The 23,775-nt window shown below is 38.7% G+C and overlaps 1 protein-coding gene across 2 annotated transcripts; it reads left to right on the plus strand.

Annotated features, from left to right (window-relative positions):
* Positions 1–16: 16 nt before the first annotated feature.
* On the plus strand, positions 17–23,775 carry LOC113671595 (uncharacterized). Of its 2 annotated transcripts, none has more exons than XM_089194057.1 (23): positions 17–278; positions 1,907–3,012; positions 3,730–3,881; positions 4,811–4,963; positions 5,935–5,970; positions 6,085–6,160; positions 6,588–6,686; positions 6,946–7,049; positions 7,211–7,368; positions 7,951–8,057; positions 8,190–8,327; positions 9,422–9,513; positions 9,778–9,864; positions 9,999–10,057; positions 10,443–10,557; positions 10,955–11,092; positions 11,662–11,777; positions 12,266–12,526; positions 12,973–14,993; positions 18,284–18,372; positions 19,726–19,751; positions 20,537–20,615; positions 21,030–23,775. In XM_089194057.1, exons 1-23 carry the CDS (start codon positions 148–150, stop codon positions 21,177–21,179), a joined length of 5,493 nt encoding a protein of 1,830 aa, XP_089050183.1. In that variant the 5' UTR covers positions 17–147; the 3' UTR covers positions 21,180–23,775. The 2 variants fall into 2 exon arrangements, with proteins under 2 accessions (XP_089050183.1, XP_089050184.1); XM_089194058.1 differs by having other exon boundaries at positions 246–1,413.

A 23,775-nucleotide genomic window follows, 5' to 3' on the forward strand; every position in this document is an offset into this window, starting at 1 on the left:
CATTTCCGGATTTCTTGGATGCCTCATTAGAATGCAATTTTGGTCAGTAAATTTTAACAGTAATGAAATTGAAAGTTACTTTGCTTCGGGTGTTCATGTCCACAGTATCTTGAACTTGTCATCGCGCGTTGGATTTGTAACAGCGCAATGCATCAAAAGATCGTCGGTCATATCTTGACAACCCGACAAGTGCACGAAAATTCACGAATGGTGACGAATAACGTTTCCGAGTACTTGAAGAAAGCAGAGAATGTGACTCTTTCATCATCATATGAAAGGTGAGAATTTGTATATTCCATGAGTATGTCTGTATTTTGTTTTATTTTTGTTAGTCTTCGGCGTTTATTTTGGGTATAACGGGTAGGCGAAACCCCACTCGACTTAACAGCACATTTTACATCGTCATTCATCTGTGACAGATGAAAGGACGTGCCTGAGAACAACACATTGGTGAAGATTCGTTCGTTCCGCACTTAAAATTCATAAACTGTAATCGAAGTCCAGAACTGACCTATCAGCTCCGGCGTAGCCGCTTTTGTTAGTAAGCTGTTCTTTATGATCAGTATTGATTTTTGCGACGGTCCGTGTGATTAGATTCGCTCGGAATTTAACTGGTCGACCGCATCATTAGAATGTTTAGCTCCGAGAAACGCTGATCAGAGCGACAGATACCACGATTTAGCTACGTGGACTTAATTGAATTTCAGCTAACATATTTCAAACAGCGGTTGAACCTGGTAAATACCACAGGGCTTCAATTCATGAGCGTTTTGCTGCAACTGTCAGAGAGTTTACGTTTCTTGCGGGTATTCCAGAATCTCCTAATTACATGTTCTGAGTGAGCTGCTATAAACGAACAGTGACTGATTGCTCTGATATAGCTTCAGAAGCCTCTTGCTCCAACATCTGTACACGACAGTGGCAAATTTGGTCAGCTGAAGAGCCAATTGCATCGTCTCTTATTTCTACTGGTATCTACAGGGACTGTTCGAGTTTATTTCATTCACCTCTGGTTATCATAGATACAAAATGAAATGAGGGAATTATGTCATATGTGGAATAATTTCGGAGCAATGACAGAACACGAAGGAACACCACGAGGATTATTCGTGAGAGCGTGTTTATTACAGGGCTAAAATGGGTTACACGAATTTGAGAGATTTCTGCGGATAAATAAGACTACTTCGTAGAGAAAGAACACCATAAATGTGCTTTGTCTACTTCTAAGAGCGGCAAGCAAGCACCCGTTTGAAACGAAGGTCTGCCGACAGACACGCACCGGAAACGAAACTCTTCGCGATATTAACTGCGAGGGAATGACCGAGCGATTGTCTCCAACAGCGAAAGAAACACGTCGATTTGTTTGGATTTTAGGAAAGTCGAGAACTCTGTTTTTGTGATGAAAAAGACAAGGTGATTTGGTTCCTTGTATTGCTTTGTATATATATTTACAATTCCGAAATGTTCTACTTGTGGGCAGAGCATTCGAGCATTGTATTTCAAAACCATAACAGACATTGTCAAAAGTTCGCTTTAGTTGTTTTATTTATTTTATCATAAAACAATGTGTGTATCGTATTCGACTCATGTTCCTCGATCTTTTTTGTTTAAATATACATTTAAACGATAAGAATTAACTATTGTCTTGTTCATTTGTTGGTCTGGTATGTTCTCTTCAAGTGTCAATTAATTTACTAGAATTTCGTGATGCCAGAAAAATTATTTGCAACGAAGTAATTTAAAGGAGGGGAATTAGCCGTGATTAACCCATCAAGATGAGTTCAATTAAGTAAACTTTGACAAGGATATATTTTTTTGGAACTAGATAGACTGTTGGTATTAATTCTTGGCGTGTAGTTGGAGCCTTTTCTACATGCTTATTTTCCTATTTTATCTCTAATTTCAGGGCAAAAGACGATTCAGAAGCTTACCAACACCATTACATTTATAACAGAGATGATGAAATCCGCAGAAGCACAGGGTCCATTTATGGAGGTGATAGCCCATCAAAAGTGAAACCACAACCAATGCATGTCCGAAGTAACAGCGACACAAGTGAAATAAATGTTTCAGTGAGAAATAACTACATCGATGGGCATGCTGCAGAAGCCCATTCTCCTACAGGAGAGAGTTTCTTTGCCATAATAAGAAAATTTGAGCAAAACATTCAAGATGGACAGAAATCGGTTCAAAAGTCCTGGTTTTATGACAATGAAAACCAGAATTACCTTGTTGATGGGCTCAGAGGAAAGACCAGTACAAGCTCTGCCAACTCAAGTCCCTTGGTTGAAAGAAGAACTCCTCTCTTACGTCGTAGAAACTCTTTGAGAAACAACAGTTATTTTGGGAGAGTTTTTAAAGGTTCAGGGGATGCGAAGGGAGGAGAGGAAGAGGTTGGAGATGAACCATCTAGAAAATATTTTGCACACTATGACTGTCGCAGTATAACAGTTGATTTTGATGAGCTGGCACACACATTTTCTGCTCAAGGTGATGGACTTAAAAGGAAGAACACACGCTCTGGTGCTTCAGCAGCATCAACTCAGGTTACTGCAGCAACACTTGCTGACAGAATGCAAAGACGTGGCTCAGACTCGAGTGCAGGCACAAATGAGGACAATCTTCCTGACATGGGAGATGACAAAAGTAATGGGCTTGTTCTGAGCTGTCCCTATTTTCGCAATGAACTTGGCGGTGAGGAAGACCAAGACCCTCAGATTGGTCTAACTCCAGATAATGTGGCATTTCAAAATCTTCATGATCCAATGCATCCCAAGGAACCAAAATTGGACACATTGAGGAGAAGGTCAACCCTTGATATTCTGTTAACTGCTTACGACTCGGCACAGGTTGGAAATTTAAGCAGTGGAACAGGTGTGACAATTCTTGACAACTCAACACCCGAGAGTGGTTTTTTATATCTTGGGGAGGGATACTACAATGAAGATGGAGGAGTATTTGAGCATGTGGATCATGGATCCTATTATTACAAGAACTTTTTCCTCGGTCAAGGTATGTTAAGCATGGCTTTGGTCAATATCAGGTTTGGGTAACACATTTTATCTATCTTTTGCCATTAAAACTGGTTTTGTTTAACTCCATTAACCCTTTAACCCCAAAGAATGACTGGCTTCTAAATTCTCCTTACATTATCACCCTTTAAACATATATAAAGGTCATAGGAATAAAGGATATAATCACCAACCAGGAACCTCTTGATTGTTAGACAAATTCTCCTTGTCAGCACCTCAGGAAATGTATACAGAACAGTATTGAGAATATGCATACTGATGTTGGGGTGTAATTATTTAAAGTGTTAATAAAACCATGTGTCTAATCTAATTAAAGCCAAATCAGATCATTCCTTTACTGTTTCTGATCTGCTTTGTGCTTAATGGCACGTAAAGTCCTCTGTCAGACAAAGTGTATCCCATAAACTTAGTTATTATTAATTAATTGTTAAGAAAGGAGTGTTTCTCTTTTTGAAATGAAGTCTTCACTCCATCATTTTTAACCATCTTAACTATAAAGAGTGACCAGCTGTAATCAATCATTTAGGTCATGAAAATTAGGTCAATGATCACCAACCTACATGTAAGAAGCTGTGAATGCATGTTCTTGTTTTCTGAACCAAAGGAAATGAATATTCATCTGTAGTAATATTAGGGTGATCAGTAATAATGTTAGGGCTAGAAATTATATCCTCTTACATTCTTTTTCTTTTTGTAGAACATCTGAATTATCTTGGTATGGATGAGAGATTTGGCCCTGTTGCGTTGTCCTTGAAACGAGAAAAGCTTGATGAAAGCACTTCTCTACTAAACACAGGGGAGGCAGAAGGCAACACTTATCAATATCGCATAATTGCTCGATCTAGTGAAGTAAGTTTCTAAAAGTTTTGTTTTTCTTAAAAAAAAAAGTGAAATTTAATGTTATAAGAAATCTACATTGTTTGAGGTCTGTGTTGAAATCTTTCACACTATTTTTTATGCAAGCTATATATGTTTTGTGTTCATTATCATTCCCAGAAACAAAGAAAATGCTTCCACTACTGCTTGAATACTTTGCAAGTTTGATGATCTTAAAATGCATTCTAAGCACTTGACATGTAGGGTAACAATAGGCTCTTTTAACCTTTTAACTCCTGAGATCTGATTGGTAACTCTCCCCTCTGGCTGCTTCACATTCCCTTGTAAATTAGTTACAAGAATTTGGTGTTAGATCAAGGTAACCAACTCTAACTGATATGTTCAACTGTTCTCATTACCTGTTTGCTAGATGATGTATAAATATTGTAGGGAGAAATTACATGTTATCACTTTTGGAAGTTAAAGTATTAATTTAGGTTTTATATAAGGGTTTATCCAGGCTTCTTTCAGTAAAGCTTGTCTAAAACAATAATTAACAATTGGTTCATATGTCAGCGTGCGTTCATCAAGATATGAAGCACGCGAGAAGTTTGGAGAGCACAAAAGATGCGTAAGAGTTGCTCGAGGCGTAGCCGAGGGCAACTCTAGCTTCTTGAGTGCTCTCCAAACTTCCCAAGTGCTTCATATCTTGATGAACGCACAGCTGACGTATGAACCAATTGTTTTATAACATTTTCAACCCGAAGGAAAATTTTTTCCTTGAGGGATTTGTTTGCTCACATCATGAGCGTGCACAACAGGAATATAAAGCACACTCGCGCAATTGAATTTGATTAGACAAATTTACTAGCTATGTTATAAAGAATTTTAATACAGTATTTCAAGAGTAGAATGAATAATTATTAATTAGTTATTAATTCTTCATTTTAACAAATTTGTAGTTGACAACACTGAGAGGAAGTATTTTAGAGGAAGCCATTCCATCAACTTCAAGACATGGTTCAGCACGTGCCCTCCCAGCTAAGGATATCCTTGAACATGTGATTCCAGAGTTTCAGTTAACTGCTCTTAGGATGGCACAACCTGGTATAAAGGTACAGAGCTCTACTGGAAGATATGAGACTGTGCCTAACAGAGTTTTTGCATGAATTTTTCATCAGGAATATTACAGCTATAATCTCATTGGGATCTGGGAGCAAGCCAGTAATTAGTAGTATATCATACACAGTACAATACTACTTTTCATTCTGAATGGGATCAATTGCACCGTGGGCCCTTCTTGGCTACTCCCTTGCTTAAACAATGACGAAAAAAGGGATTAATATTTTTATTGGCTACAGTTCTTGTTATGGTTGTCTTGATGTACATGTTGGTTTTTAAAATCCTCTTGTGTTATAACCGTCACATGATATAAATATATAGTTATCATGCAACAGCTGCTGTTTACATTGATATTTTTTCCTCTAATTATTCCTTTGCAAAGAAACAAAGCCATTTCGTCTTCATTATTTACATTTTTGTAGAGTCCAGTGGTTGTGGCATTATAAAGCTGCTCTCAAATACAGCATGGGAAATGACAAAAAAATTTCTTCTTTCTCCTTTTGGCTAGCTGGTATGTTGGCTGATAATGTCCTTGGCTAAGAGATTTCCCTCAAAATTTTACATTTGCCATTGAAGCTTTGCTTGTTTGTCAAATGTTCATTTTGCAGACAATATCTCAGGGGTGGATATTATTAGCCAAAGTACCAGCTGCCTAAAGGGTTTATTTACTAAATATTTGCATCTGAGTCATAAAGAAGTTTTCGTTGGTCAGATGCTGTTTTTGGAGGCTGTTGGCTCACACAAACTGATGTCTTTATAATTAGTTATACTATATTTACTTGAACAAGTGTGGTGCTGGTTATTTAACTTTTCACACCTCCCTAGTGGTTAGTGGAGTTTCATGTTTTCATCCAACTTGCTCAGCTGACTGGTTGGATGACATAAAGTGTTAGTGGCCTTCTAGTTCACAAGTGGCAAAAGGGATGAGTAAATGATATTGTGCTATTTCTTTGCACTTTTTCAGGTTCCAGAACAGCTTGCGAAACTTGATGAACAAGGGGTGAGATACATCTGTAAAATTTAATCACCTTCTGTGTGCAATTCAAGGACTGGTCTTATTTAGCAATTGTCTGACTTTTTTGTAACATTTTTTTTTGTTTTTTTGTTTTTTCAGATGACCAATCAATACAAAGTTGGTGTGTTATATGCAAAGAATGGCCAGGGTACAGAAGAGGAGATGTATAATAACCGTGAGTGATAGTCTAAATTCAGTGGAAACTTCTGAAATTTTATTCACAGGAATGAAGGCTGGTAATTGTGTTTAGAGGTTTGTGCAATATCTCAATGAAACTCAGAAAACTAAGGACAAAGAGGCAAGGTGTGTTTAAAGAAAAAGTGATGCAGTGTTAGTCATAGTTTGTGGAAATAAAAATAATAATTTTTACTCTAGACTACATGTAGCAATAACACAAAATAAGTTCATGAAAGCTTGCTATTACAAAACTACCAAACAAAGGTTGCTAAATTGGCGACTTGAACCCCAAAGTACATATATTGATTTTGTTTTTCTACTCTCCAAGGGGACCAAAATGGTCACAGCATGAAACTAAGTTGGTGTTAATCACTTTGTATCTGTGGGTTACCAATAATCAAATTTTTGTTGTTTTGATTCTGTAGAAACATCAGGCCCAGCTTTCGAAGAGTTTCTTGACTTGATTGGTGAAAGAGTTACCTTGAAAGGATTTGAACGTTATAGAGCCCAGCTGGATAACAGAAGTAAGTTGTACAATGAGTGAAGAAGTTCCTTTTTTGAACCCGTAAACCCATAAGGGTGAGAAGGATCCAATTTCTCCATACAATATCACCCATTAAAATCAGAAGAATAAAGGAGATGATCACTTACTAAAGGAGCTTTTGATTGTTAAACAACTTCTCTTTGTCAGCTCCTCGGAAAATGTATTGAAAACAGTGTGGAGAATGTGCATACTGATGTTAGGGTGTAAAGGGTTCATTTTTTTCTATTTTTGTTGGGCAGATGACTCCACTGGGGAGTATTCAGTGTACACACAGTTTCATGGACGTGAAATTATGTTTCATGTATCAACGCTTTTGCCTTGGACGCCCAACAACAGACAACAGGTAATGCAGCTCCATTTGTAGATTAAGGTTAATCAATGAATAACGCAGTAACACAACCAATATACATAGTCAATCATGTATTTACAGTATGTGGATCTTGGTAATGTGGGACAAACATTTTTTTTTCTAAATACTTAATTATTTCTTTTCTTCTTTTGCAGCTTCTGAGGAAGAGACACATTGGAAATGACATTGTGACAATTGTGTTCCAAGAACCTGGTGCTCTTCCATTTACACCAAAGAACATCAGATCTCACTTTCAACATGTTTTTATTGTGGTCAGAGTTTTCAACCCTTGCTCAGATAACACATACTACAGGTATTTTTGTTGATATTCTTCTTAATATGGGAAACTGTTGTACCCAATGTTGTTTTAATATGGTAGAATGTAGCTAAGATGGGGCATTTTCTACACAGCCACCTCTTTTTCCTTTAAAAAATGATAATTTGTGATTATAGCAACCCTTATACCCTGCAATAGTAATCATTTGAGAAATTTCCCAACAATTGCAATACACTGTCAAGCAGACTGGTGATGAGAAGTAAGGCAATTATTCTTTAGGGGATATTGTCTTAATAGGACTTCAAATTCTCACAAACAGCCAACAAAGAAATGTAGGATCATCAGTTCGGAGAATTCACTTTCAGATCATGGGAGTGACAGGGTAAAACAACCCAGCATGCTTCCAAATGCAGATAAAATGCTAGTATGGTACACAGCCTGTGGAAAATCTTGCTCATCCTCCTCCCAATACTTTGACTTTCTTGGGGCTTGAGATATCTTGGGGTAAATTAGTGGGTTACAGTAAAAAAAATCCACACACAGTAACATGACTAAGATATTGACCAACATTGCACTGTACTTTGGTTTGTGACTGTCTCTGTTCCTTTCTGTACCTAGGGTTGCTGTAAGTCGTTCAAAAGATGTCCCTCCATTTGGACCTAATATTCCTGCAGGTGCAAAGTTTGGAAAGACACAAGCCTTTGCTGACTTCCTCTTGACCAAAGGTAGAGAACATTCTAGTCTATTGCACTGATAGTTTAAAATATTCCTTATGACAAAACCATAGAAGGAAAAAATTTGTGGGAAAAAAAATGTGTGAAAGGAAAGTCTCAGTTCACTTTTTTTTTAAATGGCAGTCATAAATGCAGAAAATGCTGCCCACAAGTCAGAGAAGTTCAGTGCTATGGCCAGAAGAACCAGACATGAATACCTGAAAGATCTTGCCACAAATTTTGTCACCAACACCACACTAGAGACTGGGGCTAAAGGAAAAGGTATGAGAAGGCCTCCATCATGACCTTTAAAAAGCAGTTGGACATGTTCATTGACAACATATTTAACATGATACTCAATATTGATTAGTACAAAGTTGCTACAGGTGAAGTGTAATTGTTTTAAAATGATGAAATTAGAAGATCCTCGCAGCTAAGAACACTACTGAAACTAGTAGTTGTAAATAGGACCTGTAAAAAATTCAGGCCCGTACGGGATTTGAACCCATGACCTCTGCGATACCAGTGCAGCGCTCTACCAATTGAGCTAACAAGCCAACTGGGAGCTGGTCAATGAATTGGGTACAAATAAACATCCAAGGCACCAGTATCGCAGAGGTCATGGGTTCAAATCCCATACGGGCCTGAATTTTTTTCAGGTCCTATTTACAACTACTAGTTTCAGTAGTGTTCTTAGCTGCGAGGATCTTCTAATTTCATCTCTCCACCGCAGTGCAAATATGTGAATTTTCATATATCTAAATTCTTCCAGCTCCCAGTTGGCTTGTTAGCTCAATTGGTAGAGTGCTGCACCGGTATCGCAGAGGTCATGGGTTCAAATCCCGTACGGGCCTGAATTTTTTTCAGGTCCTATTTACAACTACTAGTTTCAGTAGTGTTCTTAGCTGCGAGGATCTTCTAATTTCATCTCTCCACCGCAGTGCAAATATGTGAATTTTCATATATCGAAATGTTTTAAAATGTTTGATTGTATAACCAAGGAGTGGAATTATAAAACAAATGGTTGAAATAAACAGTGCATTGTTTTTGTGAAAGTTTAGAGATGGACAGTCAAATGTTTGGGTCAAGGGCCTTCAGGAACTGAGTTACTCATCTGAGAGCACAGATTTTAGTGATGATTAACCCTTAAACATCCAGAGGTGATCAACATGTAACTTCTCTATCCATAAATTATCTGGCAAACAGATTATGAGAATACTCAAACTAATCAGGTAGAAGTTGTTATCTTGATCTAAAACCAAATTCTTGTAACTAATTCAAAAGGAAATGTGTATCAGCTAGAGGGGAGAATTAACAATGAGATTTTGGGAGTTAAGGGGTTAACAGAGACTAGAAGAGACTTTTTTCTTTTATAGGAATCTTGAGATCAACCAAGAAGAAGGAGAAAGTTCGTCCTCCAATTTCTCCAGAAAAAGTCTCCAGAGGTGCATTGGTTTGGAATGTGCAGGTACATGTGTAAAATATGTTGGTTAATAATGTTGTGGTTGTATTGGATGGGTACCTGTAGAAGACATGAGAGGAGCATAGAGAAGTGGTTAGCAGCATATTTAGACTCAGTGGAGGAATGATGACCAACTGAAAAAGCTCTTGATTGTTAAACAAATTCTCCTCGTCAGTACCTAAGGAAATTTATAGAGAACAGTATGGCGAATAGATATTCTGATTTTAGGGTGTATAGGGTTAAGGACATGCATGTGTGTGTGAATTGCAGGTTGAAGATTACAGGAATGCCTCTATGATTGAGTGTAAGATGGGAATCTCTGCAGATAGTTTGGTGCTCATTCACTCCTCAAGCAAAGTAAGTGATCAAGAGCCCCTTGTGTGCTCTGGTTTGACTTTACCTTACTCTGCAATTACTCAGTTTAAATGTTTCAATTATCTTGTGTAATTTGATTCATTTATTTAATTATTTCCCTATTTATCTCCTTTCAGGAAGTGCTATTTAGCATTCCAGCCAAGTCTGTCATAGGATGGACATCCTTATCACAAAGGTATTTTTGGAGACAAAGCCTCTTGTTTTTCTTTACACTTGAAGTAAATTTTGCTGTCCTTGTGTAAACGTACAGGTTGAAGTCTTTATTTGAGATGTCATCTTTAAGCTCATAACCCTTAAGAGTGACTAGCATCTAATTTATCCATTCAACATCAGCCCTTAACTAAATATAGGTCAGACAAATAAAGGAAATGATCACCAAATAAAGGCACTCTTGATCATAAAACAGATTCTCCTTGTCAGCACCTTAGGAAATTTATAGAGGACAGTTTAGAGAATATATGTACTGATCTTTGGATGTAAAGGGTTGATATACTTTTCCAATTTCTTTTTGCTTTTCATGGTATTTTCTTATATGTGATCATCACATCTTTTTTGAACAGCATCAAAGTGTTTTATGGCAGTGGTTATTGTCTGGTGTTGAATATTCCAACACGTGATTCAGATGACATCCCAGAGATTGTCAGGCGACTGGAAGAAATTTCTATTGGTTGTCAGGTAAAACAGCATGTTTGTGCACTCAAATGTCAAAAATGGGATGTTAGAGCCTTCCTTGATTATTGATAAGCTACAGAAGTTTAATTGAGTGTAATTTTTCTGCTCGGATGATTGTTTTATGTGTTATTTCCCGTTGTGTTCTGTGGTGGTTTTACAGGGCTTTGGGTTGAAAATGAAAAAGATTTCAGTTGAACCAGGGTAGATACATCTACATACAAATTAACTTTCGCAAGATTAGTGTTGGTCGAAAACGATACCAGATAGAATTTGAACCACAGCCTCACTTGATTAACAGTTCAGTTGTTCAACACCAAGCTGAAGAGTTCTCAAGTGCGTCAGTGAACAGAACTTTCTTTAACAAATCCGGAAGAGCATATTGGTTTTGTATTGTTTTCAGACTCAAACAATGACTTTGCGGCGAAATGGTATGGGACAGTTAGGATTCCATGTACGGTTTGAAGGCCTCATTGCGGATGTCGAGCCTTCTGGATTTGCTTGGCAGGCAGGGCTAAGACAAGGATGCAGGCTTGTGGAGGTTTGTGAGTTTGTGATTGAGGATATACGATGTTTTGTGCTCATAACAATTTATGTGGAAGTTTTTTTTAATTATTTCCTTTAAAAGGAGAGCATTTACAGCATGTACATCCTCATGTTGCGAGAATTTGAATTTTTGCTTTTCAGATGTTTGATTATAAAAGTATGTAAATGTAGTTTTCACGGGTGAAGATGGTGTTTGGTCGATGCTCAATTTAATGTACATGTACTCTTACAGCAACATAGTTATGTATTTCATACAATTGAGTGGACATTTTTCCAATGAATTGCTACATTCTCTGTTTCGCGTATCTGATTGGCTGAAAACGAGTGCATCTTTCACGTAAAACAAGCGCAAAACTGTAACGAGTGCAAAGTTGTAACACAAGTGTAAATTACAAATAGCGCGCGCGCTGCTTGAATTTCGTCTGTCTCGACTTTCTGTGATGCGTTTTTCATGTAAACTATAAACTTATTAAATTATTGTTGTCTTTGAAAAATTTACAACTGCTCATTTACACCAAATTGTACTAGAAATCATCTGGTTACTTATAATTACTATTTATGTAGATCAACGGGATGATAGTAGCCACACTGAGTCATGATCAGATGATTGACATCTTGCGTAAGCCAGGTTCAGTGACGGCTGTGATAGTGCCACCATTCCAGAGTGGAAAGCCAAGGAAGTGCGTATTTCTAGTTGTCTTCTTGTTTTCAAACTGAAGTGTTCTTTTACGTCCCCCCCCCCCCCCCCCAGCTTCCTGCTGTCTACTGGGTTATTTATGGCTCACCGCGTGCTGATATTGTACCAAGGAGTATCTAGTTACTCACCTGATGTTGCTTATTACCCTAGGGGTTAACTACTTGTTTGTATTGCCCTTTCGGCATGCAGTGACTCGATCTATGTTTATTTACCACCTCAGGGGTATGCAGTGACACATGTACACCCATTTTGTTTCTTACCCCAAGGCTATGTAATGACTCACCTCTTGTTGTTTTATTAGCCCAGGGGTATCCACTAACTTTCCTTTTTTTTTTTTTTTTTTTACACCGGGAGTACATTGGGACTCGCCCTATGTTCATGTTACCATGGGCCTGTAGAGTAACTTGCTTCCTTTTTTTTCTTACCCAAGGAGTATGCAATGACTCACTCTAGTTTTTTTTCTCACCCCAGGGGTATCCAGCCGACCACTGGTTCCTACTGGAGCTCCTCCAATCGTGCCTCGGTCACAACCATGTCGTCATTCGGCAGTGCGTCATCAGTGGCAGAGGAAGGCGAGTCACGTGATCACTCGGCAGCCTCGTCTTCATCCATATCAGCCCCTGACAATAGTAGAAAACAGCCGCCAAAAGGTTTGACGTCCAAGAACGAAGTGAAAGGGAAGGAGAGTCCATGGATCATGCGCTCGAATAATGCGGCTTCCATGGATGGCAGGTAAGAATGAAATAGTGATACTTTTATGATGTGTTTTGAGGTTTATCTTTTTTAACAAAAATTCATGATATGACATATGATAGTTCTGTGCAACACAGTGGATGGTCGACGTATTATAGATTTATAGGTGTCAACCGACTTGTTTTTACATGTATTTATACACAGTCTTTAGTGCGCTGTTTGTGTTTTCTGATATCATATCTCGTATTCCATTTTTGTTGCTGGTGGAGAAGACCTTCGTCAAATCGAAAAGTGCCTTGTATCGTGAATTTCAGAGATATTGCTTTCAGTGCACGGTCAATTGTGTACATGGGAAAGCCAACTTTGCAATGCATCTTTAGCCGCTTTCAATGTATTCATAGAAATCAGTTTAGTTCAATTTTATTCATGGCTCGAGGCGTTCTGTTGAAGACGCCCTGACACGAACTTTATTTCGCGTCTTTCAGAGCTATGTACTCAGTCTCCCGTCCTCCTGACCCACCGTTGTCGCCCAGTGCGAGCTCAGCCTCGTCTGTCAGTGGCAGCACGTCAACGCTTCACGAAACATCACGACAACAAGCTGCTACCTACGGGGCTTCATACACTGTGACAAGCATTACTCCAACAGATCCTAGACACCAAGCGTCCTCTGAAGCACACGTAGCGCCAAAATGGAGCGGGCATTTAGCGGTAGATTCAGACCCACGGCCAGCCAAGCCTGTTGGTGTGACGTTAAAGGCCCATACAGCTTCAGGCACCTTATATGCCATCGCCAGCGGACCCTCGTCTCCGCCAGCGTCTCCGCGTACTCCAGAGACCCCCATATTTGGAAGTACTTCACAGAGACATCGCAGAGTGGTTCTGAATGGTCAAGGGGATGGAAACACTCCTTTAAGGATGGAGGGAAGTGTACAGGATGGAAGACCGCTAGCGGACAGTTATGGTACTATTCGTGTGAACATTGAACCGTCAGTAGCGTCAATGCCAAATGACAAACCACGAGAACCAGATGTTGCTAATGGTGAGGTGATGCAAGCTGCTGCTTTGCCTTTTAAAGAAACAAGTCTTGGAGCAGTTATTACTACTGTCAACACTTACAAACAGAAACAAAGCTACGAAGACATCAGCGAAGCCTCTATGTCTGACACTGTCGATCAGATCGAACGCGCGTTTGGTTTTAAAACACCTGACATGATCTCGAACGGAACTGGGAGCCTGGAGCGGAACAGCAGCATGCGAGTGAAGAACGGAGACAGGAGCCCTTCCGATTCTATGCAGGACATTCACCTGACCCGCCGTGTGCAGTCAGGGGATTCACTGAATCGATACAGTGATGATGACGAAACTCCCATAAATATTCTGAAACGACTGTCAAAAGAAGCCAACAGAGAGCAGGACAGAGTGAAGCAGAGAAAGAGCGAAGGAGATCTGCCACATAATATGATTAAAAGCAGGACAACCACTGTGGTCGAAGCATCACCAACATCGGTTGAAGTTAAGAAAGAAGCCGGAAGGAAGTCTGAGTACGAAGCGCGGATAGCCGCAAGAAACCTGCTTATAGAACGCTTAGAAAATCACAGGCAATCACTCGAAAGCCACAACGTAGAGGGAATCAAAATTTACCATGCTAAAAGTAGAAGTACACCGGCTGATGGGGCGAAAAGGTTAAATGGCGAAAAATCGCACAAGGCGCGGCAGACCTCGCAAGATGACAGTGCAAAGACTTCTTTAGAGAGGGACGGTGTGGAAGGAGTGGGGAAAGGTGATCATTATTTAAGGCGGAAGAAATCTGCTCCTGAATCACCAAATGTTAAGACAGTTCGTACTCCAGATAATTACCGAGCAGGCAAACCAGTGGTACGCTCTGAACGAAAAATCCGCTTGACAAGTTCTGCGAGTTCGAGCGGTCAGACACCGGAAAAAAGTCAAACAGTACCCCGTCAGAGATCAAGCCGGCGACAGAGGCATGCGTCCAAACAGATGGCTGCTGCCAATGGTGGAAATTCAGATTCATCTGATGAAGGACGTAATAATCGATTTTCGCGAAGTGGAGATTCCGTCGATGCCAGTCCATCCGTAGTGGAAAAGCTTCTTTTCACGCCCGATAGCAACAAAAAGTCGAAGAGTCTCCCGCGCGAGTTGGAATCAGGAGCGATGCCTCACGCGAGTGACTCTCGCGAAATGCGGAATCATCGCTCGCATTCTCATTCGCACTCATCACATCTCAAAGGAGCGCGTATTACCAAGATTAAAATGAGCGCAAGCGAGGAACCCAATGATTCTATTGTGGATCAGACCTCGCGGCTGTTACACGCCGCTAAAGCTGTCAAATACGACAAAGGATCTTCCCTTGTCATAGCTGAAGATGTGTTGCACTCACTAACTCGCGCGTCTGATCTGCTCCATCATCAGTCGTCGGCTGCCAGGGAGGAGAAGGAAAGAGACAGGAAGGATAAAGACAAGTCACTTAACAGAATAAAGGCACCTGGTAAGTGTCGGGCAGGGAGGGACAGGAATTGGGGTGGGAGGGGGTGGTAAAAATAGGAAAACGTTCAGAAAGGAGAGGAGACAGGATTAGGAAGGGATAATGTACGGTGTAATTCAAATTTCCTCTTTTCTTTCCAACTCTTTTTTCTTTTTTTTTGAGATATACTTCTATAATAATTTAAGATTAGATTTTTTGCGTTTAGTTACTCATGACACTTGCGGGTACAAAGCTAGATAAAAATTACTCTGGAGGATTTGACAAGATCGAAATGGAATTAAGTTTCATGATTTTAGACTTTTTAAGGCGGCCACCCTCTTTGTTTTACATCTCGTCCTTGTTCCTTTTCGTCATGGTCTGAAGAGTTTAAAATTACCGGAATATAGGCTAGTTGTTTGTATTGTGTAATCGCCAAAAATAACTTGTCAATATAACTTATGTTGGAGTTGGCGTGACGGCTTACACGACAAGTTGGATGCCGTGAGAAGCCGCGAGAAGCCGCATTCGATTTCGTCAACAGTGTCATGAATGCGGGTAGATCAGATCGAACTGCGGGAGGGAGAAAATGGGATTTAAGTACTATTTTTGGAGTTCCAAAATCATGTCTGCATCTACAATATCCGAAAAGTTTGGGTAAGGAACCATAGATGTCTTTTTGCGATTACTTTTGGATGAATGTTACAAGTTTTTAAGTGGGTCAAGTTCACGAGCTAGATGTAGTCGCATGAAATAATCAAAGCTCCAAGCCTGAACGAAGGCCAGTCTGTGAACAAGGGATTCACTTCTAATCCTTGTTAATGTAGGCAGGTTCTCGAGAATATTGAATTGATTTTGTTCTTCAGGGGGAGAGCTGTTAGTTGGCCTATGTTTTGTCGGCCGTATTTGATTAATTAAACTATGGACAAAGAAGTAAGCGAATAGTTTACATGACATCTTGACTCGAATTTGTGCAGAATTTACGAGCTTTGTGCATCGTTAATTGCATTTTTTAGTTGAAAGAAACTAATCTCGTCATGGAATTCCGCTGATCCTTCAACTTAGTGTCTGAGATGTAACTTTAGGTCGTAGATATTTCCGTTCGATATCTGAGGAACCAATCATGCGGATTTTACGCTTTCATCACCTCACTGTTCGAGATTTACAGTACGAAACTATTTCTTGAGCCATTTATCGTCAGAAGATAAGTTGCCCTCGAGCATTTACACCATTTTGGAAAGGAATTCTAGAATGAGCTAATAGTGAGGAAACGGAAACACTAGTTTCGCTCCAATCATTATTTTGTTTTGTTCTGGCGGTAGAAGGTTTTCATTTTCAAGTTCGATTTCAAACAAGTGCTAATGTAAATCTGAGAAAACGTTTAGTCGGTTGGATAACTTTGGCGTGGGGTGAAGTTGCTGACTTTTCTCTAATGGACTCATATTGACATGTGTGGAAATCAAGATTCATCCGATGAAGGACGTAATGGCATGTGCGTGTAATCTTTTTCACTGAATAAAATTAATGTACCTTCGCTGTAATTTTTACCATTATGTCCAATTTCCTGCTGTGATAAACGCTTCCTGCATAATGTACTATACTGACTTAGTCACTTACGTAAATCTCCCGGTCGATTTGTTTCATACGACATTATTTTGGGCGCGGACTTTGTGTTGCCATCGGCATTGTTTTGGCCTCTTAACTTGCCTCAGTTATATTGTTTTAGAGTTTATTTTTGTCGTAGATATCTTACCCACTTACATTCGCTTATTTATATTTTCTTTGCGTCATGTTTGTGTTTTGCCCCGCACGGAGAGGTTTGTCTGCTCTGTTTGATCAGTTGGTGACTTATTTTCGCTGTTTGAATCTTAATCACGATAATTAACGCAAGTCAGTTTTAAGCTCAGTCCCAAAACACCGAATTCGCTAGATTTGGTGAAGTCAGATTCGTCTGCGAAGACATTTATGCAGCTTAATATATTTATCATTGCCTCCCACTTACAGTGCGATTTGTCAGGTACCTTCGCCAGCGTTGTGTGATGTTTGGGCTGTGTAAGGAAGTCAGAAGTTTTCATTACTTATCACTGACATATCTCGGATGCCTTCTGTTTATCGTAAAACAAACTCACTAAATGTACACAGTGATGGAGGACATCAACTCTCGTGACCTTTTCTTGGCTTGTCACTTTTCACCGGAAATGGTGTGTGCAGTGCTAACGAAGAACTTTGCACCGGAAGCTGTTTCAGTTTTAGATGGCCGATACAGATGTGTTTCTCGTGGATTGTAAGAATTCAAAGAAAGAGCTACTACAAAATCTTGATATTACGTTTTTTCTGAATTTTTCAATATTTCTATTTGTTTTGACAAATTTGTGCCATTGAAACAGTAGCAGTCCAACATTTACGATGTTTTCTTTCTCCAACTTATTCTTGTCAATATTGTGAAGAGTGAAGAGCATAAATTTTAACGTGTTCTGTGAAAAACTTCCTGTGAAGAACGAAAATTTTTGGTTCCTTACAATCACACATCTAAAAATATCGCGATGCACGGTAGACTATTCATTTCATTCTTGCAAAGAATGTCTTTCGTGACAAGTAAGATGAAGTCTCAAAAAAATCCACAGAAAATAATAATTTTGCAACAGAATAGACGACAGAAGGTGTAATGATTCATGTGGATTTTTAGTAGGAAATGCGAAAATACAAACTCATCTTTGGAATTAACTTTAAAAAGCATTAATCAGTTGTTGGAATGTGAAGACTGTTTTGTGCGCCTATTTTTGTTGTAGTGCACCTTTTTGCCTGAAAACGCAGCCGAGGTCAGTTCTTTCTCGAACACTTCAAGTGCTTGCGAAACTTCCTGCCGAGAGAACGTGTTTCTTATAAATGTTTTTCTGACTATCTCAATTAGTGAGAAGATAAGAGAGCTTCTCACGAGGGTTCATCAATTTATATAATCCACCCCTTCTCTAGAAACGTCAGGTGCAATCATTTAATAAACCTGCGACCGCCCATGGTTTATCTGAATAGACGCACTGTAGCGTAATAAACAAGCTTCCAACCTTCATTGTGACGAGCGCCGCGTTCTGAGATGTATAACAATGGCGCCTCGTGAATTGTTGTATGTCGTTTTCAGTTCATAGTCCTCCTCTCTATCTCCATGCCTGTCTCCAACCCTCTGCATGCCAAACCTGTCCGAATCCTCTGGCGAACGAACGTACGGCCGTCTTCGGCCAATGCAAGTGAGCTACCTTAATTAACGATTAAACGTTGCAGATTGTAACTTTGTCGACGTTGTTTTTCTCGTTGATTTTCAGGCCGTGGTCGTTCACATGGACCTCACAAGTTTTACATCCCTGTTGTGCCCAGGAGACACAGCTTCGATGAAAGAATATTCGCCGCACCGGTTAGTGAAACATTTCATTTCCGTTTGTAAAAATGCCAGTCTTGGAGTGTTTCCTTAACGTGTAAACTGATTCAGTCGATGGAAGAAGAGCGGCACTAAATATTCCATATTAAACTGCTTTAATTGCGAGCGTTGTCACTCACAATTGTAGAGCGATAGATTTGAGAAAGATCTACTCGGAAATTTCCCTCTTATAAACAATGACCGTTACATTATTTTTGTCCAGTTTCAAACAAGTGAAACAAATTGATGTGTTGTTATTTGTGTGCATTGCTTCACTGTTTTGATAAAGTTACTCAAAGTTGTGTCCTTTTCGTGTGAAGTGATGGTTTAATCAGGTTTGCAGAAGACAGATAAGTCAAAGAATGCTGGCTCATTTGGGTGGAAAAGATTTTAGCACAAGTTAATCGGACGTTTAGAGCGAGTTGAGTAATTCAGGCAGAATTCGAGAAATCTGAACGAACCTTTTCGACCAAAACAACACAATCTATTGTGTCTATTATTTTGTCTTTTCGTTGAAATGGCATCACATATCATTCTCTTCCTTATTTTATCGCTTCAGGCGTGTCTGAGGTGTGTACCTAAATATACAGCTAGTTAAATATACAAGTTCCTTCTCGTTAATATTTTGGTTCGCTGAGTGCATCTGCCAACTTTCTAACTTGATTGTCAACTATCACTAAGAATCTTCTACTTAATCAAGCTGTAGTTAATTCTGTTTTATAAGAAAGAACCGAAATATTCAAGATTTTACGAGTTTGAACGTTTAGTCATACCTTTAGATCAAAAGATTGTTGATGGGGTAGAAAACAATTGTTGAAACCTTAGACAACGCCTCCCAGTGAAAACGAAAGGGAATTTTGACTCAGGAATATTTAACTTCTAAAAGAACATAGGGTAACAGCTTTGTGTTACAATGCGTTACGTTTGAGAAACCAATAGTTCTGCCCAATAATTTTTTTTACTTTAAGTTCACATGATGAATTTTTGTCTTCGAGATAAAATCTTTGTAAGCCTCATCAAACTCGTTAATTAGAGTACAAGAGTGTAAATTGTGGAATTATTTTAATTGGATTTTTATCATTCTTCAGTTGTGTAGCGACATGGATTTCGCTAAGTAAACTGTATGTGATCTCGGACAGCCACACATACTTATATTACTTGACCTAACTTGAATTATTTTTTTTGACAAACCAGTAGAAAAACTCTAGCCGTCTCTTAGTTGATATTTTGGTCACGCTCGGATGCTTGTTTTCTGATGTTGTTGCTTGCTGACAATTAAACAATGTGAAAGAGTTATTGCAATTCAAGTCACGACAACTTTGAAGACCTTTTTGTTTATTCTTCTTACAGAGTGCCAAAGGCAATTCTGGTGAAAGGTGAGTGTTGTGTGTGCACTTATTTGTACATCTATAGTATTTTTTATGTTATTTTGATTATTTTCATTTTACTCAGGTAAAGCAATGATCCTCGCACGTGAGTAGAAATAATCCATTTTACAGTTGTGTGCTTGGTGGCCAAGCCTTTTAACAAGAGTGAGGCTAAGGTTGACCTTCTTGTGATACAAACCTTGCTGCTTTTCAAATGCAAAGGACTTTGTTATCATGCCAACTAGAGTCTGGTCTCTATCACAACAAGGTCACCTTCAGCCTCACTCCAAATCAAAGGCTTGGCAACTAAGTACACAACTGTTAAATGGCCTATTGAAACAATTGTTAGAGAGAAGCCAGAAGATAAATTAAAAATTTAGACTTTGACGGGATTCGAATCCAGGTCTCCCAGGTACTAGTTGGGCGCTACTTCCAACTGAGTTACGAAGGCACACTCTTCCATGCAGGGTCCTCTTTCCCGTGAGGATTTAAATAAACTGTTTTTATCCTTAAGTCAGTAAGGCGTGGCCTAGCTAATTGTTAATGCTTAGTTCGGTCAAAAAGTTATTTTCTGTATAGGATCTTTGCTCTGTCTGGCACTGCTTTTAACTCGACATTAACTGGTTCTTTTGTGCAAAGTTCGATCAAAAATTTTTGCAATAGTTTTCTCCTCCAACATTTTTAAAATATTACTTCTTTAACATAGTCCATCACGGACTTCGGCTGTCATAATATTAAACTTAGGGAAGGAATTTTTTGTCTAATTGCTTTTGCTTTTTTGATATAAATTTCAGTCTGCTGACAAGAGAGAGTATTGGAAAGGAAGCAGAACTTGAGATGAAACTTGCAATCGTGTCAAACGCCTTGATGAAGGTACAGTATTCTCCTTTGCAAAGACTATTATTAATTTTTGCTTTAGCCCCCATCCTCCCCCCCCTTCTTTTTTTGGAGGACGGCATATTATTTTGTGTTAACATAAGGTACGAATGAAGATTAAGAGACAAATAAAAAAAAATAAGAAAAGATTTAAAAAAACTACAACCTCATAAGAAACCTGTCACAAACTTTTCGACAGAAATTATCCCATGGATAATGTTAATAATAACATTTCCGTGCCTCTACATCTTTAAATTTTGTGGTGGAGGATGGCCCCCTTCTCTCCTTCAGGAGAAAATATGCCCCCCCCCCTCCTTGTGAAAAGGAGTCCAGAGATAAACCAGAACAGCTGACAATAACATGTTCGTGCGTGTGAGTCTTATTTACAAGTATTCGTGTCCTTTTTCACAGGAAGGAGAAGAGAGACACCGAATGGATGTTGAATTAAGAAGACTTCAGAGAGAAAACAAAAGACTTCAAGATGATCTCCGGACCGCCTCGCACCAACTTCGGAAATTTTCCGAGTGGTTTTTCACGTCAGTTGAACCAAGTAACACGTGATACAGACACCATGAATTGTTCGTTGGATAAGTTTCTATTTTAAAACGTTTCTTACATCGTTCATAGAGTTAAGCCTTTTAAAGTATTATTGAACAAGTAACTTTTATTAAGAGAAAGGTGCTATTCTTTACATATCTAAGATTGAACTGGTAAAATAGCTTGAAAGATGTTGTATTTTCATAGCGTTTGATATATTAAGGCAAGTAGTATATGTAACAAATTGTCAAATATTTTCATTGGTTGGTTTTCGACTCAGGTGTCCAATTTTCAACGACCGCCGTCTGCATCATCATAGGGACCTGTCATTCTTTATTGCCTTGCTGGAAGAGAATGAGTCGCGGATTTCGGTTTAGTCATAAAATTTACCATATATGGCTATGGTTTTGTAGTCCTCCCTTTATACTCCCCTCCTCCTCCCCCCTTCCCCCCTTCCCCGCCTAAAAGAAAAAAAAAAAAAAAAGAAAGAAAGAAAAAAATCCTTCGACCTTCCGTTCAAGGCGATAAAAAATGACTGGTCCTTAATAGCAATGCTTTCTTCGCTCTTTATTTATGGATCTTTATCCTTCACGATAGTCTTTTTCTGTTGGTTAATATAATCCTATGTATGATTTATACTACAGATACCTTTTTTGACCTCTGGTTGAATTGCACCATTTTTTCTTTTGTCGCTATGTTAAATAATTATAGTTATACTGAATGGTTTGACGTGGGTACGTAAAACCTGGGTGAGAGTATTCCAAGACAGGATTATTGTTGGTGAAAGTGAACGTTTGGACATCGTGAACTTAAGAGTTGTTTGCCAGTCTGGCTCATGAAATGTGATTAGTCAGTCCTTTTTTTTTTTTTGTTCGCTAGTTATGGTGATGTTGTGATTGAGTTCTTTGTCTGATAACGAGAAATCTATTGATAGTCACTTTCACCAAAAGCGGTCCTTAGCAGGCTTACATTTATCCTGACTATCAAATCACGTCTTGAATTGACAGCGGTTGTGGCAGGTTTTAAGTTTCGAAGTCTACGAGGGAAATAAACCTCAGCACATGTAAGTAAGGAATGAAGGCTCTTTTGCCTTGCTGAAATGTTTGGAGCAACTGTTTGTTTATTATTTCGTTTACACTTGAGTTGAAAACTTCTTTTCTCCTTACAGTACACCATCGATTACTTGTGATGAAGCCTTGGGGGAATTTTTATCGACACTTCTTCAAGGTTTTCGAGCACGTTATCCTAGGAAAGTATAAATATTTTCAGGAAAGATGGGTTCCTTTTGGACTTGTTAGGGGAATTTAATACGTTAGTAAAGTAAATTGAACATAAGTTTAGGTCGCGTGCATTTTTAAATTTTTGTCGGGAAGTAATTCGAAAATGATCTGGAGGGATAGAAACATTTAGCCACTAACAGATTTATTCGGTGGAAAAGCCATTCATTGATCAAATAATACTTTTATCGTCAGCTGATGGCGTCACTGTCCGGATAATTTCATAGTTTTTCTCGGGCCTTTGAACTTGATCGATTTTTCCCATAATGACTTCTATACTTGTTACCTTAACCGATACAGCATTATAATATATATACATTTGGTCTTTATTTTTACCATTTATATATCGTTTGTTAAATACAACAAGTATCCTATTTATAACTTTGGATTTCAAATATTTTATACTTCCATTTTCCTTTTCACTTATGCGATTTTCAGCTTATTTTGTAACAAAAGTTATGAATCGTTACATTTTGGAATACGGGGTCTTACAATTTTCATTGTTTCAATTGTTCGTCAGTAGTTTGTGGATAGCTCGTCCAGTTATACTGAAGGTATTTGTGGCTTTCATCCCATAAAATCGTAAGAATGATTCACGTGTAAGTTCGTAGAGCAATTTTTAATTCAATGTCGAAAATTATCTGAGGTTGGATTGGTTTTGCTTTACTTCGCTCTGTGATTGCGTCAGAAAACTTGCAAAAACTGAAACCAGTCACGAGTTGGTCATCGGCATTTTCCCGCGCTTTAAGCCGTTTGGGTGGGTTTTCATTTTGATTTTTCATTGGCTCTTAAAGGTATATTCCTCTCTTCTATTTAGTTAACAGATAACGAGAGTAGAACATCATAACAGCAAAATCTCCCAACTAACTTACAACGAAACGATCACAGCTGGAAAGGAGATTTTAAGTTTGGTCTAGCGCTTGTTTTCCCGGGAAAACTCTTTTTATCTTAGCTTCAGAGTCAATGTCTGTTGTGCTTAAACAATATGTGTAACTTTATCTTTCATCCGCGCTGCCAATTTAAGGTAACTTTGTATCAAGACATCTTTCTCTCTTGCTTTCATTTGCTGAAAAACCGAGCGGGAGAATCTGTCGGATACCAAAATCTTTTTAATAATCCTTGAGAGTTTTGTGGTCGTGATGATGAATTGAATTGAATTGAATTAAGGAAGCATTAGGCTTCAATAATCATGCATGATAGAGAAATGAAAATAAAGCTTGACAATCTCTAAGGAAGATACGCAGATTTGCAGCCGCCAAAGAGGGGCTCATTTTGTAAAATTTCTTTGCATAAGGCCGTCTTCTACACAGTTTCTGGAAAAAAAATAAAGAGACGTAAGAAAA

Source organism: Pocillopora damicornis, chromosome 14, assembly GCF_964200805.1.
Source record: "Pocillopora damicornis chromosome 14, jaPocDami1.2, whole genome shotgun sequence".
Classification (NCBI taxonomy): domain Eukaryota; kingdom Metazoa; phylum Cnidaria; class Anthozoa; order Scleractinia; family Pocilloporidae; genus Pocillopora; species Pocillopora damicornis.